This window comes from Salmo trutta, chromosome 22 (assembly GCF_901001165.1).
Source record: "Salmo trutta chromosome 22, fSalTru1.1, whole genome shotgun sequence".
Classification (NCBI taxonomy): domain Eukaryota; kingdom Metazoa; phylum Chordata; class Actinopteri; order Salmoniformes; family Salmonidae; genus Salmo; species Salmo trutta.
Genome location: NC_042978.1, coordinates 11,312,796 through 11,332,291, shown reverse-complemented (window position 1 = coordinate 11,332,291; position 19,496 = coordinate 11,312,796). Strand labels below are relative to the sequence as shown.

At 41.9% G+C, this 19,496-nt stretch overlaps 1 protein-coding gene across 1 annotated transcript in view; it reads left to right on the top strand.

Moving 5' to 3' along the window:
• Positions 1 to 19,496, top strand: part of apc2 (APC regulator of WNT signaling pathway 2) — a 34,807-nt gene that overhangs the window by 628 nt on the left and 14,683 nt on the right. The window contains exons 2-7 of the mRNA XM_029706584.1: positions 11,720 to 11,881; positions 14,177 to 14,267; positions 14,424 to 14,736; positions 14,918 to 15,026; positions 15,485 to 15,598; positions 15,910 to 15,996. Coding sequence (XP_029562444.1) covers positions 11,741 to 11,881; positions 14,177 to 14,267; positions 14,424 to 14,736; positions 14,918 to 15,026; positions 15,485 to 15,598; positions 15,910 to 15,996 — 855 coding nt within the window. The 5' untranslated portion in view covers positions 11,720 to 11,740. The remainder of the gene's footprint in view (positions 1 to 11,719; positions 11,882 to 14,176; positions 14,268 to 14,423; positions 14,737 to 14,917; positions 15,027 to 15,484; positions 15,599 to 15,909; positions 15,997 to 19,496) is intronic.

The following is a 19,496-nucleotide window of genomic DNA, read 5'->3' as shown; positions in this document are numbered from 1 at the left end:
CGTCGTCAATGGAAGAAAAACGAGACCATCGCTGTTGTGTGATGTCCTCCTTCATAGATGCAGTTTATCTTCGGTATATCTAGTTGGAGCCTTTTTTATAAAGTTGTCGGGCTAAGCAATAGTGGATTGACATTTATTACCTACGCTGGTTGATGAGAAGTAGGCTCCATTGTCTGTCATTGTTTTTAGCCTATGGATTACAAAATGTATCATCGCATTTACATTAGAATGTTTGCACACACGTTTTCATGAAATGTCATTTTAGTCATTTGTTTGAATCAATCACCTGAACCTCATCGGGGTAAAGTAGAATTGATTGTGACATTTCTGGGGAAAAATATCCCACCGCATAAGAAAAATAGATATGGTATGAGAAAAAGGAAAGCAGTAGACACATAGAGCTAAATACTACAGGCTTCATATAACACATGAAACATGGGGATTAAACCCAGCAGCAGAAAAGAACATAGCATCATTGATCTTATTCTCACACACACACACACACACACACACACACACACACACACACACACACACACACACACACACACACACACACACACACACAGAGAGAGAGAGCAATGGTAACCAGTGCAGATCCTACACTAATGAGTCTCTTAGGGACTGGCCACTCACTGTGCCCATGGCTTTGATTATACTGTGAGTGACTTCAATCATACAACTACCGGGTGTGTCTGTGCCCTATTAGGTCTTTTACCATCTGTGTAGGCCTATGTCTCCTATCAGGCCTTCACACCAACATCCAGGAATCCAATATTACTATTTCCCTCACAGTTTTCACTTCCTCACTGCAGTTGGCTAAACTGTCCAGGGGAACTGAACTGGACCACAGAGAGAACTGCCAGGTCTGGAATCTTGGGCCTGGAATCTTCCAAGAGCTTTGGGCCAGTAACCGAAATGTCGCTGGGTCAAATCCCAGAGCCGACTAGGTGAAAAATATGCCAATGTGCCCTTGAGCAAGGCACTTAACTCGAATTGCTCCTGTAAGTTGCACTGAATAACATCGTCTGCTAAATGACTAAAATGTAAATGTAATCCCCAGGCCTGAAAGTCCCAACAAAATGGAAAGCGCTTATGTAATATTACATAACGTGATGATTTTTTTAGGGAAGGGATGGGCTACTAACTGACACGCCAGATTTTGTGGAGGAAAACAGCTGAGCCCTGATGTCGTTGGCATCGCTATTTATTCTGTGTATGGATGTCTATGGACAACGACAAGCCTTGAATTGAGATTCAATAAGGTTGACAAGTCAATTTGCTTTAACCAAGAGAGCGTTAATTGGCCTGCCTCCCATAACTTCACATCATTCTCTAGTCCTGAGAAGAAGGGAGAAGGGCTTTATTGACAGGTCCAAAACATTTGACATCATATTTGAAGGGAGATTAGGATATAGACCTATCTTGAGCATTTCATGAGCGGTCTATGTGAATTGACATGGGCAACCACGCCCAGAGAATAAGTACGAAGAATTGTCAGCATTTTTCTTTGTGTGACTTTGTTACTGAGGGAAGCATTTGCCAGTCTAGTGTAGCTGTGATATATTTGTTTTCCTAATGATGTGTGTTTATCTTGACGCGCTCAAGGGAATATCCAAGTTTAGCAATGTCGGTAGATTACAAATGTATAACACCTAATCAGAGATATTTCTATTTTCAGACTATTTTGACAGTCGGTTACAGAACCTCAGATCAAATGCATGTCTATGGTTCTCTCTTCAATGTCACTGATAGGGAAGAATCCCTGTCATCTACATTGAGGAAACAACCATATAAGACATGCGTTTGCCAGTTTCCCTTTAAAAATAAATAGCCGACTGCAATAGACATTTCCAATGATTGGGAGGCAGGAACGATCATTCGTTTGTTTTCCTCCTCTGCTTCGTCACTCCTACAGTTAAGGGCCTTATTTCCTCTAATGGATGCTGAAATGCTTCTCCTGTTACTGCTTCAAATACAATCTCTGAGGCACTGCCTTTCATCTCTGAGCCAAAGTTATTGACAGAATTAGCTGAAGTGAACAAAAGCCTGCCCTGCTCACCATTTGAATGCACGTCATTACAAGATCTCTTATCCACAGAGGATATAGTGGGATGATGTTGACCTCTGTCACTTGAACAATGGGAAATTTCCTCCGTTCTACCAATGGAAGCCTACCACCTCTCTACATTGTACATTGCTGACCTCCTCTCTTGATTCATCGTTACTGTATTAGTTGCTATGGGAGACCCACTTAGGTTAAAGATCACAGCGTTAGTCTATAATGTGTCTGACATTGGGACCCATGAATGGTTTGGAACCTGGAGACAGCTATAGCTAGCGAAAGCCTTTCCCTTCATGATGTAAGCTTGTATAAACGAAGGGCCAACGGCAGGTCACTAATTATGCAGTCTTCTTGAGTTGTTTTTACCACACGCATATCACCCTTTACATCTAGCATCCACATAATTGATGGAAACAAAATGTTGCGGTCACTTTTGAAGGACGTGTCCCCAGAGAGACGGATCATTTTGTGTCTGGGTCATTTGAGAACTTGTGCACAGAGTCGAAGACTGTCGATGAGAGGCTTTTTGGCAAGTGAATTCTAGTCAACTCCAATGCTAACACCGTATTGATTCCTCACTTAATGAACATGTACAGAATAGTCAGTTCCAGCTGTGACAAGCTGATGGAAACACTCTAGCTCTCACAGTCCAGTTCCAGGCTAGCAATGATCTGTGCTGTTAGCATTAGCTGTAACGTTAGCAATGAGCTAGCTAGGTAGGTCAACTGACTACATGTATGTTGTGTTAGCTATGTGTTAGACCCAGAAAACTCGATACACATCTACAAATCTACAAATAACGCTGCTCTGTCTTATTTTCCCATGCAAGGACAATCCCTCTGTAAGCTTCGGATGTGTCCAATTGCCATGAAAGGAGAAAACATATCTGTGTCTGGAAACCTCACAAAACCTCACCATTAGGAAATTACATTTTGATCAGATTGCAGGACTTCCTCGGCCGTTCGCAATATCTGAATAATTGATGTTCTGGATTTCATTTTGGATGAGCGTCTACAGTAGATGCTCCTCCTACCTGGCTCACTCTAAGAATATTGGTATGACAGTATATTACCTGGCCTTTTGACCCCATAAGCTCCGTCACTGTCAGTATGGGCTGGTCTGACCCCATGCTCAATCCATGGAAGTGGGTTTCTCCATTAATGAAAAATGGCGGTGTGGTGACGCATTTCTCAAAAGATGGGAAATGTCCTTTAATACTGTGTCATACATTTAGGAACTCACTTTCATTCAACACCTCTGTGTTTGACTGTATATTTTTGACCAAAGCGACCATATTAATAGCTAGGATTAAACAACCATAGCACTGCTGCATTGTTGATCCGTAGACTATATTATTTCATTGCACTTTATACTAGAAAAAGACTTAGCAACGGTTCAGGCATTTATCAACACCTTGAATGCACCTGAGCTACTGCGCTACTCTGAGAGCATTGTACGTCTTTCACCTACACCTACTACAGCATAATACTATTGATTCCACCTAATAGTGCACAAAGAACGAGACAGTCTGGTTGAGGAGAGAGAGATCCTCAGGCTCGCCATCTTCACTGGTAGGTGCCGTTGCCGTGGTAACCAGACGGTCTTGGAGGGAAAGGGTGGTGGAGGAAGAAATAATGCAGCAGTGTTGGTTGCGGGGAGAATCCTAGCTGTATGCTACGCGTGTTCTTTGTTCTGGCCTCACACTCGGCGTAGCCATTCATGGCCTACTTTCACTGTACAGAATGAGCTGCGGACTGTTGGACTGTACCGATATGACTCACCCTGTAAACAATGTAATGATAACGTAATGATAACGTAATGATAACGTAATGATAGCGTGAAAATAAACATATATGATGATCATGATAATGCAAATCTATTACTTACCTACTGTTTTTTGGACTGAAATACATTTATAAACTCAGTAATGTTAAAAAAATTGTAGCCTATTATTATTTGATATTATAATATGATTATTATTAATTAATATATATTAGAATTATTATTATTATATTATAATTGTTTTATTAGTAATATAATTAGTATTATTACTACAGTATCCTTGCTATTAGTGGCTAATTATTTAACCATATGACCATAATTAGGACAAACAAGATGGGAGAGGCAACAAAAAGCTTATTTGGCTCCTACAAACCCTCATGGACCTCTGAACTTGAGCCCTTGACTGTTTGAACACAACAAGACAACACAAACCATGATGTCTGCTTGTTTCCTGTCAAACCCAGAACCCCCTTTTCCCTTTTATGCCCACACAGCCTTTGAGTCATCGTCCGTCGTCAGGGGACAGTGCTCTTGATTAGCCTTTTTGTTTCGCCTGACTTAGTTCGCTGACTTCACAAGCGCCGGTTGCAGCCAGTGGATGTGGCTCAGACCTTTAGCTCCTATTGTGTTTGCATGACTGGAGAGAGAGAGAGCCTGCAGTACAGAGCTGACTAGCTAATCACAGCACGGCTCGTTCCCCAGCCCACTGCTGCTGAAGGGCATTTATGCTCTAGCGTGGCTAATGTTCAGCCTGACCTTATAGGCGTGGAACAAGGCTTTGTTTGCGTTGTGTTTGTTTACATTGTCTAAACATGGGTATTACTTCATCCTAAACATGGTTATTCTGAAATCCGAAAATGGCCATATATCAGTTCGGGATCATCTTGCCACATTTCTCTATAAAGTGTAGGTGTGTAATGTGTTACTCACAGTAGAGAAGTCGAAGATAGCCTCCCGGGCCAAGGGTTGTGTAAGCTCTGGTTACTGCATATACACTATATATACAAAAGTATGTGGAAAACCCATCAAATTTGTGGATTCGGCTATTTCAGCCACACTCGTTGCTGACAGGTGTATAAAATCAAGCACACAGCCATAAAATCTCCATAGACCAACATTGTCAGTAGAATGACCTTACTGAAGAGCTCAGTGACTTTTAATATGGCACCGTCATAGGATGCCACCTTTCCAACAAGTCAGTGCGCCAAATTTCTGCACTGCTAGAGCTGCCCCGGTCTACTGTAAATGCTGTGAAGTGGAAACGTCTAGAAGCAACAACGGCTCAGCCGCGAAGTGGTAGGCCACATAACCTCACAGAACGGGACTGCCTCGGTTGCAACACTCACTACCGAGTTTCAAACTTCCTCTGAAAGCAACGTCAGCACAATAACTGTTGGTCGGGAGCTTCATGAAATGGGTTTCCATGGCCGAGCTGCTGCACACAAGCCTAAGATCACCATGCACAATACCAAGCATCGGCTGGAGTGGTGTAAAGCTCGCCGTCATTGGACTCTGGAGCAGTGGAAACACGTTCTCTGGAGTGATGAATCACACTTCACCATCTGGCAGTCCAATGGACGAATCTGGGTTTGGCAGATGCCAGGAGAACACTACCTGCCCCAATGCATAGTGCCAACTGTAAAGTTTGGTGGAGGAGGAATAATGGTCTGGGGCTGTTTTTCACAGTTTGGGCTAGGCCTCTTAGTTCCAGTGAAGGGAAATCTTAATGCTACAGCATACAATGACATTCTAGACGATTCTGTGCTTCCAACTTCGTGTCAACAGTTTGGGGAAGGCCCTTTGCTGTTTCAGCATGACAATGCCCCCATGCACAAAGTGAGGTCCATACAGAAATGGTTTGTCGAGATGGTTGTGGAAGAATTTGACTGTCCTGCACAGAACCCTGACCTCAACCCCATCGAACACCTTTGGGATGAATTGGAACGCCGACTGCAAGCCAGGCCTAATCGCCCAACATCAGTACCCGACCTCACTAATGTTCTTGCAGCTAACTGAATGGAAACAAGTCCCTGCAGCAATGTTCCAACATCTAGTGGAAAGCTTTCCCAGAAGAGTGGAGGCTGTTATAGCAGCAAAAGGAGGACCAACTCCATATTAATGTCCATGATTTTAGAATCAGATGTTTGACGAGCAGGTGTCCAGATACTTTTGATGATGTAGTGTTTTAGTCACTCACTGATAGAAATAAACAGTAATTCAACCTCAGATTGTGGTTCTGAGTGGAAACTGCACAAGCCAGTTGTGAAGTACGCAGTACATCATCTCAATAGCATTCTATTTGGCTGGTATCAATAGACTTGCACTATATGAGTTGCTTTCTTAACCACACACAACAGGGATGTGCCGTCCAACATAGCTGCAGGATAGAGAATATAATATAGAGTTGTTTGGCTCTGCTACATCGATTACCCCTACCCCCTATTACCCCTTCTGATTGGTTCGCCTTTATTCATCTCATCCTCACTTTTACCACCTTTTCCAGAGCGTGAAAGGGGATTGGCTGTTTCCATAGAAACAGTCTCGAACTGTAGCACTCCGTTGGCAGGCTCACTAACACTCACACGGCTTCGTCTGAATTATATTCCTCTGGGGGACAATTTCCTCACAGATTACCCAGCATGCATTGCGGCCCCACCAGCAGCAAATAGGACACAACAGAAAGAGCCATGTTGGGGATAAAAAGAGAGAGGAAAAAATGCAAGAGAAATAGCCATCACCTGACATAAATATGTCACCGCAATTAATGCTTTTGCCACAAGGGCAATTAAGATGGAAGGACGTTGCGATAACGTTGAACCGTGAGCCAGCTCATGAATATATTCCTTTGATGGAAGAAACCTAATTGGAAAAATCAACCAGCTGTATTGAATTCCCTAAGGACCACAATCCAACACACCCCCCTCAGTACCTACTCCCTATCCAGCATTGCTCAAGCATCAGTGGCTGGCCTTCAACAACAGACTGCCACACTGCCTTCAATGCTGTCCGGCAGAATAATGAATGTGTTTCATGTCCCCCACTTTGAAATGATAAAGAGCTGTGTGTTCAAGGCATGGGCATTGATGTGTCCCCATATGTCCACAGCCATTAGATAGACACGCTAAGGCTGCTTTGTGAAAGGCTGGATGCATATCATCACCCGCCTAATTGTAGTAACATACACAGATAACAACGTGTGAGAGAATGTGACTCACTGATGGAAACATTTGGAAAAATACCACCACTCTCATTGCTCCAACCCATTGGATTTTCAGTATTGATTCGCGAGTCTGTATTTGAGTTACATTGATTTTTCCAAGCTTGTGGATGTCCTTTGCATAACAAACTCTGGCCTGACATTCACTTTAAATGAACAGCCATCTGTTCATTACGTAATTGCTCAGTTTGCTTGTTGAGAGAGAAATGATGTGATTTGACTTTAGCGGAATAAGGCAACAGAGTACACAGACAGGACAACAAAAGAACGGACCGAGTTCAATCAAACCCACACTTTGGAAAAATAATTGTTGCAATCAAAATGAGATTTTTTTCTGTTTTACCAATAAATATTGTACAATTAATCACATACAAATGTGCATTGATGTTGCGTAATAACAATTCTGTTTTTCTCAATGCAAATCAGATTGAGCTTGAGTATATGCCAGTCCTCTATTTTCTACTATAAAACATTTCAACACGTTCAATCCAATACTACATCAGCCCTATCTCCTCCATTTTGTTCCACTGTGAATTCCCTAAGGGGTGAAAGACAGACACAAGGTAATGAAATGCAGCACTATTCCAGCGGAGGGTTTGCCGCACTGACATTGCCTGTCTGCTCCCAGAGCACCGTGGTCCATAGCCTGACCTTTGTGATGCGCCCGAGCCGCAGACGCCCTCCACCGGTAATATCGAAGGGGGCTGGATTGCACCTCCCCCTTATCAACGCTACTGCTGCGGGAAGGGAATCTCATCACTAGGGCTAACAAAGACTGGCCGAGGTCCTTTAGCAATTCAGATGGCTGCACTGTGCAGGAATGAACGTTTGTTCAAGTGAAATGAAGTGTCATCAAAATCCATTGAAATTCATTGAATAAGACTTATCTTTTCTGTATGCCTCGGTATGTATTCATATGGGGATTTGATGACGAGTAATTCTTCAACAAGTAATATTTCTAACTGTTAATTACCCCAAAAATGTATGCATTTCAATTCTGTGTTATCTTTCATTTCTTTGTTAAAAATAGCAACCATTGTAATTCCATAATAGAGCAGACGATTGCTCTTGCTCTCTCTGAAAAGCAAACATCCTCAAATAGTCAAAATGTCACACCAAGTCTTACACATAAAAATGATGTGTCAAATTACAGACCCAGGGGAATCACTGTCGCAGTTGTTGTCATCACCAGTCATGAAGAGCAGGAAGGCTTTAATAATGTAAATCTGTCACTGCCGTCGGAGTCTCCATAAAAAGCAGAGCGAATGACTGCTTCAGGCATTATGCACAAATGAGTACTGGCTTCATTTGGTTTCATTGATGTCAAGGTGACTAGGGATGAAATTGTGAATTTGATTTGCTACTATAAAATTGCATCAAAGCCACCAGTAGTGAGATTGGAGTCAAATTTGATTTATTGTACCATATATTTATGAAACACTTCCACTCCTTCAAACCTCAGAAAATGGCTCCCTGCAGCCCATTTGTCAAAACGGCTGCATTGTTTTTCCTCACTGACAACATTTCTTATCTAGTAAAAAGAGTAACAAATGATCAAATAACATGTGCAGGATCTTAATCTGATCACTCTTTTGTTGCTGAACATTTCCTGCACCACAGGAAGTGCAGATAAGCTTTATGATTTACATAAATTCACTGAAAACCCACACTAACACACAGTTATATTAATAGTATTGCACCTTTCATGTACCCTAATTTTAATAAACTAATAGCTTAACCACTGCTCAAGTAACATTATGGGAGAAACGTTCAAATCCTGTTGCTGCAGGATTACTTTACTGTGAAAGTACTGGTCAAATTAAGATCCTACATCTGTACCACAGACAAAACGTATGAGTTACAATATGATGTATACACAAATGATGCACAAAAGTTTCAAATGATCAGAAACTATAATAAATACTGTATGCTGCAATGTCATTTTGATATGGTTTTATATTCAACTGCTGTAACCTGCGGTATCAAATACCATAATATTATCAAATATCCGTAACAATCATAGACTCTAAAACCAGATTAATGCGTTGCTTATTAAACAAACCTCAGAGCACATTGCCAATATTGAATGGCCACACAGAGAGTGTGTTCAGGCTCGGCCAAGCACAAAGATTGATCAAAACAGAGCTAAACTTGATTTGACAGATGATTAGGTTCTCTGTGTACCATCTGCTGCCAACCTTACACTGCAGAGAGGAGAGAGAAGGGATGTAGCCGGAGGAGCCCATCGCATGTTCTACGTTGTTTATATCGACACTACCGCTCAAAAGTTTGGGGTCACTAAGAAATGTCCTTGTTTTTGAAAGAAAATCCAATTTCTTGTCCATTGAAATAGCATAAAATTGATCAGAAATACAGTGTAAACATTGTTAATGTCGTAAATGACTATTGTAGCTGGAAACAGCAGATTTGTTATGGAATATCTACAGTCGTGGCCAAAAGTTGTGAGAATGACACAAATATTAATTTTCACAAAGTTTGCTGCTTCAGTGTCTTTAGATATTTTTGTCAGATGTTACTATGGAATACTGAAGTATAATTACAAGCATTTCCTAAGTGTCAAAAGCTTTTATTGACAATTACATGAAGTTGATGCAAAGAGTCAATATTTGCAGTGTTGACCCTTCTTTTTCAAGACCTCTGCAATCCGCCCTGGCATGCTATCAATTAACTTCTGGGCCACATCCTGACTTATGGCAGCCCATTCTTGCATAATCAATGCTTGGAGTTTGTTAGAATTTGTGGGTTTTTGTTTGTCCACCCGCCTCTTGAGGATTGACCACAAGTTCTCAATGGGATTAAGGTCTGGGGAGTTTCCTGGCCATGGACCCAAAATATCGATGTTTTGTTCCCCGACCCACTTAGTTGTCACTTTTGCCTTATGGCAAGTTGCTCCATCATGCTGGAAAAGGCATTGTTCATCACCAAACTGTTCCTGGATGGTTGGAAGAAGCTGCTCTCGGAGGATGTGTTGGTACCATTCTTTATTCATGGCTGTGTTCTTAGGCAAAATTGTGAGTGAGTCCACTCCCTTGGCTGAGAAGCAAACCCAAACATGAATGGTCTCATGCATGACACAGAACTGATGGTAGCGCTCACCTTGTCTTCTCCGGAAGACAAAGTGCCCCAAACAATGCACCAAACAATTGGAAAAGGGATACATCAGAGAAAATGACTTTACCCCAGTCCTCAGCAGTCCAATCCCTGTACCTTTTGCAGAATATCAGTCTGTCCCTGATGTTTTTCCTGGAGAGAAGTGGCTTCTTTGCTGCCCTTCTTGACACCAGGCCACCCTCCAAAAGTCTTCGCCTCAGATGCACTCACACCTGCCTGCTGCCATTCCTGAGCAAGTTCTGCACTGGTGGTGCCCCGATCCCGCAGCTGAATCAACTTTAGGAGACGGTCCTGGTGCTTGCTGGACTTTCTTGGGCGCCCTGAAGCCTTCTTCACAACAATTGAACCGCTCTCCTTGAAGTTCTTGATGATCCGATAAATGGTTGATTTAGGTGCAATCTTACTGGCAGGAATATCCTTGCTTGTGAAGCCCTTTTTGTGCAAAGCAATGATGACGGCACGTGTTACCTTGCAGGTAACCATGATTGACAGAGGAAGAACAATGATTCCAAGCATCACCCTCCTTTTGAAGCTTCCAGTCTGTTATTCGAACTCAATCAGCATGACAGAGTGATCTCTGTTTTTATTGCTTCTTTAATCAGAACAACAGTTTTCAGCTGTGCTAACATAATTGCAAAAGGGTGTTCTAATGATCAATTAGCCTTTTAAAATGATAAACTTGGATTAGCTAACACAACGTGCCATTGGAACACAGGAGTGATGGTTGCTGATAATGGGCCTCTGTACGCCTATGTAGATATTCCATTACAAATCAGCCGTTTCCAGCTACAATAGTCATTTAGAACATTAACAATGCCTACACTGTAAGGGGTGCGTACTGGCGGCAGAGAAGTCAGGCGCAGAAGAGCAAAAGAGCACTGGCGCAGGAGAGCACTGTGTTTACAACGGCGCAGTTTAATAATAAAAACCACTGGAAACAGTACAATAAATCAATGGGTACAAAACCCGTCGCACACCAGAAAAATGTGCACAAGCACTTACAAACAATTCCGGACAAGGACATGGGGGGAACAGAGGGTTAAATACACAACATGTAATGATGGAATTGAAACCAGGCGTGTGGGAAGACAAAACAAATGGAAAATGAAAAGTTGATCGATGATGGCTAGAAGACCGGCGATGCCGACCGCCAAACGCCGCCCGAACAAGGAGAGGAACGAACTTCGGCGGAAGTCGTGACATACACTGTATTTCTGATCTATTTGATGCTATTTTAATGGACAAGAAATGTGCTGTTCTTTCAAAAACAAGGACATTTCTAAGTGACCCCAAACTTTTGAACGGTAGTGTATGTATGGAGGAGCCCTGAGCATCTCTTTTTATCTATGTGCTGTATGAGTATCATTTGTGAAATAAAACGGGCAGTTTTCCTATAAATGATTCTGCAAAGACACAATGGAATAACCTTATAATAGGAAATGCATGATATGCCAGAGTTTGCCAAGAAGCTAACCTCCACACCACACTAACCTTCAATCTCACTTGTTTCTCCTTCCTTGCAGGGACCATAACACTGCCTGAAGATGGCGAACTCCACGGCTTCCTATGACCAGCTGGTCTACCAGGTGGAAGCTCTCCGCCAGGAGAACTCCCATCTGCGTAGAGAGCTGGAGGACAACTCCAACCACCTGTCTAAGCTCGAGAACGAGACCACCGACATGAAGGTGAGAGAGGGCAAAGGGATGACCCCAGGGCTATGGGAGAAATAATAATAGGATGAGATTTGAGTGTTGATTTGATGTCGCAAAGATAGAAGTTCAACCATTGCATTGACCTTATAGTTTGTTATTTCGTTGCATATAGACCAAAGATTTTAAAACGTTTAAGACAGATGATTAAGTGTTGCTAAGATAAAGTGTTGCTTTGGTTTCTAAAAGACAATGTTTTCATTTTGGAATTTCTCTATGCCTACAGATGTAGGCTCTTAATGTGATCACCATGTTGCAGGAGCTTTCCTGCAATGCATGAAATGTAAAACCTGTAGTGTATTTGAGCTTTTAAAAAGGCTTCTGATGTTTGTAATTTCCACATTGAAATTTCAGACGATTCTCCCTTACGAAAAATGTATCAACCACTACATAAATGTCCATTAATTATAATCCACATAATTCACATTTCCTGTTGCTGCAGGATTATTCTCCTGCAGTAGCAAACAGGCTCAAATTAAGATGTAGGATCCTTCCCTCCATTTTGTCAAGTCGTGGCTAATAGCATGATTGAGACACAGATAGGACGTATTCCAATTCAAAATCCACTCAGTTCTGCCTGAGATGGATAGAGTTCAGCCCCAATTCTGAAGGATGCTGTAGACTTCATGTAACTCCTTCACTAGTGACCCGGTTTCTCTCCTGAGTGACTGGAGACGCTCATGCTTCATGGCTAGCATCCCTAGCCTAGATAGACGAGGCACTGGGCCACACTTGAATCATTCCTCTTTCTGCACGGATCCATCCAGTTGTCTTTGTTACAGTAATGATGCCAGCAGGGATTGAGACAAGCTGCTGAGGAAGAAGGAAATCATTAGACCATTCAGTCCATAAGATGTTTTCTCATTATAGATTTTTTGGCTGTTTGAAATCCCTGCGTGTCTGACAGGATAGTCCTTTTTTTCCCCTCTGTGGCCAATCCTCTCCCTGGATTCCAGGAAAGAATCCGCTTCAAGTTTCCGTCACACCATGTGTCATTGCAAGGATGGTTTACTGTTTGGGATCCGTCTGTCTATCAACGAAACGGTTGGCCTTTATAGACATTCATCATAATATGATATCTGTGTGGATTAATATGATCGGGATCCGATGAAGATTAAATGGCACACCCCGACTCTCAGTGTGTACCATTTCATCTCCTGCAGAACATTGCAGAGTCCTTGCTTTACCTCAGGAATAAATCAGCTCGATCCTGCATAATCACCACCGATCCATGCATAATCAGCTCGATCCTGTGTTATTTGGAAAATGATTTCCTTCTTCAAAAGACAGAGAGGAAAGCTGATGAAAGAGATAGTAAGGACTTCTGCCTTGGCATATTTTATTCACAGGGAGGAATAGACCTATTGGTTCTCTACTGGCTCTGAATAGAGATTTGTATTCCCAATGATGTGCCATCATTTGAAAATGGAGAGAACAAACCATAGACCTATTTCATTGCTTTGTCGTGCTACTTCTGACCCCATTACTGGTAGAATTAGGGACCATCCCAAGAGGGGTGGAATCAGGGTTTCCATTGTACTTTAGAGTGGCTTTAGCCTAAATTCTGTGTACTGTGGACTACCACTAAAATACTGTGCACCTGATTCTAAGGGGCATGAGCAGAAAGGTCAAAACACGTAACATAATCTGGTTATTAAAAAAGCCCCACTCATCCTTCTTTCATAATGAATTATTTCAAATCCAAATTTTACGAAATGAACAACAAAACATACCGAAATACGATTTCTCCGTTCCATAGCTGCAGCCAGCAACATCAATCACAGTCTTGATAGTTCTCAATCTGAAACTGTAATCGTAGGTGCCAACCCCAATGCACGTGGGTTTGTCCTATTACTCCTCTGGCACATGTGCCCAGATGCTGAGCACAGCTGGATAATCCCCAGCTAAAGCCTTTATATTCCTGAGGTCGGCTTTAGCTATCAGCAGAAAACCAAGATTCTCTGTAGAGAGCTCACGCTGCCGGATACTGGTGGCAAACAGACCTAACCGTCCATCTGAAAAAAAAACCAAAGAAAATGTATCTTTTCCAGTAAGAGGACATTCATTCGAAGAAAGGCTGTGATTTCAGGGAAGAGGATAAAAAGGAGAGGAGAGGAATAGGAGGCATATACAGTGTTTTCACTGCTTGGTTTATTTCCTCTCTAGGTCATCAGAGACCCAACAGGTTGTGACTCTTTTTTTGGTTTTTACTGTGGCCACAACAGCATTTTCAGTTGACACAGTAATTATGAATTGCTTTCTCCACTCTAGGGTGTATTGAAGGGCCTGCAGAATAAACTGGAGCTGGAGGCTGGCACTTTGGCCTCCTCAGGGAGGACTGACGTGCTGGATCAGCTCAAAGGTACGTCTGATGTAGTTTTCCATCTATTTTCTCACCTTTTAATGTCTGTCTTGCATTAAACTGATATTGTACACAGCTCATTCAATAATAGGCTATTTCAATGGTTCATAAAAATTTAAAATAATCTCTCTCTCTTTCTCTCTCTCTCTCTCTCAGAGTTGCACATGGACCTGACCAACTACTATGAGCTGAAGTACCAGCCGCACAATCTGCGCGTCCTCCCGGACAGTCTAGCCAGTCTGGCAGCTCAGTCGAGTGACATGGACGATCGTCTGGCCTGCTTGCCTCCCTCCTCCTCCAGAGCCAGGAGCCCCCTACGGCCTACATCCCGCCAGAGCTCCTCTCTGTCAGGGGAGGGCACGGCCGTGCACCCTGGACACCCCCACCTCATGGATGGAGCCCTGGCCAAAGCCATGCTGGGAGACGGACGTATCACGGCCCAGCATCTGGAAGACCTCTACAAAGAGAGGTAAGCGCTTTGCCATTGTTCAATCAGATGCATGTATTACTTGTAATACTACCTTAAACATCATCATTCACTGTAAATCTGTAGTCCCCCCCACCCTAAAAAAGGTGAGGTACTATGAATCCTGTGATGTTGCGGATGGTAGTCTATGTGTTAAGGGTTTGTGTGGCTGTGTGTGTTCCAGGGCTATGCTGGTGAGTGAGATAGACAAGGAGGAGAGGGAGCGTCACTGGTACTACAGCCAGCTCCAGGGCCTGTCTCAGCGGCTGAACCAACTGCCACGCATCGACACGGTGAGAGCAAACTCAATATACTTTAAAATGCCTAAAACCAAATTGAAACCGTGTAGAAATTAGAATGGACCTACATTCATACAGTTTCTTGACTGTGTCCAGCTCGTTAAAAATCAGGGAATGAAAGCTAAACAGTCAGGGAGCATTTGAAAATTCCAAAACCGATGGATAGAGGACTACTTTTTGACAATTTTGACAGCGAGGAAATATAACTAATTTTCAGTGCGGTGCTCCGGACCTTGTTGAAGACCGAAAAGGAATGAGTTTGACACCCCTGGTTTACATAGATATACAAAAAAAAATATTTTGTTGGTGTGCTCATTGTCATGAAATCAACTCATTATTGTTTATTAAACAGGTGCGCAGGTGAGATTCGGTAGAGAAACTAGCAGCCATTTTGTTTCAAAATTGATTCTTGTGTTGCATGGGAACTAACCTCCTCTTCCTTATCTTCATAGTTCTCCATACAGATGGACCTCATTCGCCAGCAGCTGGAGTTCGAGGCGCAGCAGTTGCGTTCTGTCATGGAGGAACGCTTCGGAACCAGCGATGAAATGGTCCAGCGGACTCAGGTAAGGAGAAGGACTCTCTGCCAAGTCTGTCTCTGGAATGGCAACACAGACAGTGACATTTGGCAGCTGTTGTCAAAGCATTCACTTACATTATCGAGTGTGGTCCTTCTTCCTGAAACGTGTTTGGGATGCAACAGATGGCCCAGTTCGCCCTGCATATCCACACACAGTTGACATGTAAAACCGCAGAAATTAAAACTGTGCTGTTATGGAGGGTGTTGTACAATGTTTGTCACCTCACAAAATGTCTGCGGCGACTAAAGTCTCTCGCTCTCTCACTTGCTCATCCCTCTCTCTGTCTCCCCTCGCAGATCCGTGTGGCTCGTCTGGAACAGCTAGAGAAAGAGCTACAGGAGGCCCAGGAGTCCAGAGTCACCCAGGAGAAGAACCTGTGTGAGGTGAAATAAACAACACACACACACACACACACACACACACGAGATACAGGTAAAACAAAGGGACTTGTGTTGACTGTCCAACAGAGGCAGCACAGATGAATTGGTTTTCTGAAGTAGATACATATGACTTCAACTGCAGAGGCCGCTATGAACAATGAATACACACAGAGATTGAGACAAGGTAGATCCTCCTGTGTTCTGTTTTCACAAAATGATTTTGTACTGTAAAACATGAAAGATGACAAGGATTAGTTTCCCTCCAATGTGATTTATTTCACATTGTCCCTCGCCATAGCAGCTGTCGGTGAATTTAAATCATATTGTCAGTTTTCCTCGTCCTGTGAATGGTTTAATATTTCCCTCTCTAATTCCTCTCCTGTGTCTTGTCAGCACTGCGCTGAATGTTTTATAGGTGCTTTGAGGCTATGCGATCACTAGGGGGCCTGTACACAAACAGGCGCAGTGCCACACTGCTGCCTTCAACCCCAACACATGCTGAAACTGAGTGATGTTTGACGTGTCTTCAAGAAGCATCTTTATTGATGATTTGGGAGAGCACGCAGGCACACCACCATATTGGATTTAAAATAAATGTTTAATGCTATGCAGGGGCGCAGGCAGAAATCTGTTGATGGCAGGGCCAGAAAAAAAATGTAGGTGGGGCAAAATTTGGGCACTCAAATCATCATTAAATGATCATAAAAGCATCGCCGACCTTATGCCCTACTGTAATCGATCACACACAACAAACCATCTAACATGTGATTTCGCGTTACAGACCAAATAGTCTTGTAGGCCTACATAAATCCATGACTTGCATTTAACATGCGACTCACACAGACCTACACGCAGGCATATAAATAACCATAGACATATAATTAATAGACAATGAGACTATAATATAATGCCCTTATATAACAGTAATGATTGCAAGAGGCTTGGCAACCTCTCACTGGCTCAGATACAAGGAGATAGTAGGCTAAGCTAGGCTAGGCTAAGCTAGGCTAGGCGGCCACAAATGTAAGCATTTTAACACTAGGAGAGCCGAGAGTGTCATATTGACTAAAAACAAATGTACTTTTTTAGCAGTTTAAAGAGGACACGTCTTTTTTTTCATGCCCATCAAACCTGTGAAGCTGATGATGACCCGTCGAAACTACACCGAAACTAATTTCACACATAACAATAGAGTTAGCCTAAAGACCAGATTAAATTGACAATAGTTTGATAGGTAAGAATATTATCAATTGTTATATTGTATATGAAGAATTTAATGAACAGTGAAGCTTGGAATTGACACAGAGGCAGGGAAATGAATTGGAGTGCCAAAAAAGGGTATTTTGCAAATTCTCCTACAGTCGCAAGCAGGTAAGATGTTTTGATGTCTATATAGTAACAGAAAGAGCAGACTTAGAATGTTGATTTTCAAAAGACACGTCATTGGCCCGAAGGGGGTGTCCAACGAGGCCTGTTTAGTGTTAATCACTGGCACGGAGGCCAATCAAAGTAGACCCGGTTTGCATTAGACATCATCAAAGGAAACTTAAATTATAGCCTAGCAGTATGCTAATAAACATAAAACTAGGCCATAGCCTATATAGACTAAAACAGTGGTCACCAACCTTTTCTTAACCAAGATCACTTTATGAGTCAAAATGCAAGCAGAGTGCAATTCTCTGCTGGGTGCGGAAGATGGAGTGTGCCTACAATGTATTGTTTGATATCAATGAAATGATCAATAGCCTATAGGGCCTAACTACAGGGCAGTTTTACCCCCCCCCACAATTTTTTTTTTTTAATAAATAAATTATAGGCTATTTATGTTGACTGGAAATAAATATTGTTTCATGCATTTGCCTATTTTCATATACAGTATAATAAGAGATGTAGAGTCCCTTATATTTTTCTAAACTCAATTCTCAAGCTAGGCTATATGATAACACTGGTAATGGGTCAGTTGTTATAGCCTATTACTTGAAAAGCACATCGGAGCATAAGTTGAAATAACTTGTTTATTTTTTCTGTATCTTTTTTTATTTCACTGGACTGATGGTCATGTTACAGTGGCGGGAGCTTTCATGATTTCTAACTGTGTTGAATAAAAACAGCTCTGTAGTGCTGATCATTGTCTCTGAATGTACTGAAACTGTCTTTAAGGCCCTCCATTAGATCACTGCAATCAGTGATTGATATAGAGGGTGGAGGCCATTCATGGCGAAATCACTGATATCAAATAACTTGGCAAATGCTCCAACATTCTCGTCTATACACGGCCTCTTGAAAAAAGTCTCATAGTGAGCGATTGCTACTATTTACTGCACTTGGTATCTATCAGTGCAAAGTGACACGTGCCAGAACCCTGCCATTATTTTGAAATTGATACGCTTTACATATTCAAATTCATTACCTAGGCCTAAATTAAATTAATTGTATGTACAGCACTCGATTTTGTGTCCTAAAAGAGTGTCCTGAAAGACATCTGCCAAATAAAATGTATTACTATTATTGTCAATATATATCCCTTTCGTTTTCCCAGCACCCCCTTCTGATTGCTATGAATTCTATCTGACGGTGAATGCATGTTTAGACCAGTGCTTGAGTTGGGTACCGGTTGCGTTTATATTTAGGTGCAGGAACTCCTCAATACTTTTGAGCTAATATTCTATAGGATGTGCCGGGTACTCAGTTCCGGTGAGCTCCTGCCCAAGTCAAGTAAAGACACATCATGTCCCATTTAGAACACTGACAGGTAAAGAATAAAACTGTAATAAAAATGATTTATGTATATTACCAAATCTGATTGGATGGGCCTGGCTCCCCATGTCTACGCCTGATAAACCACAAGCTGCTCCAGTTCATTTAATATTGATGAGAAACACAGATGAGATCATTTTGTTTTCGGTTGAAAAGCAACACTCGATAATTGTGAATTTGAAAATGGTAATTAACTGGTTACACCAGGTTTGGACATTTCAAGGTTTTAAATTAGTCCATCTTCATATATTTATTCACATAATCAGTTATTTGTAGTTTTACTTGAGGGGGTTCCACTTCGGGTTAATTAATTATGAACTAGTTTAAATAAATCATTGTAGACAATTCGATTGAGGCAATTTCATAATTTATCAGATTCAACCTGGGCGAACCTTTGGCCTAGAAAAACAGGGATAAACCAAAAAAGATCTGTTGGTTAACCCGAACAATATATTGTACATTTTATGAAGTGACAGTTTGATTGGGCCTTAGTACTATTCTGTTATCAGTTCAAACTAAAATTATAATACAGAATCACCTGTTTTACACAAGTATAATATTTTATTAGTATTTAGTGTATATGCCAATGATGTTTATTCCATCCTATATGGTTTTTATGAGGGGTTAATGCTTGAACATATGATTCTAATAAGGTCAGTGCACTGTGACTGTATACAGAATACCTATTACACAGTAGGATCGAATCTAATCCTGTAGAGTGTGGAATGCTATTATCTTGTAATATA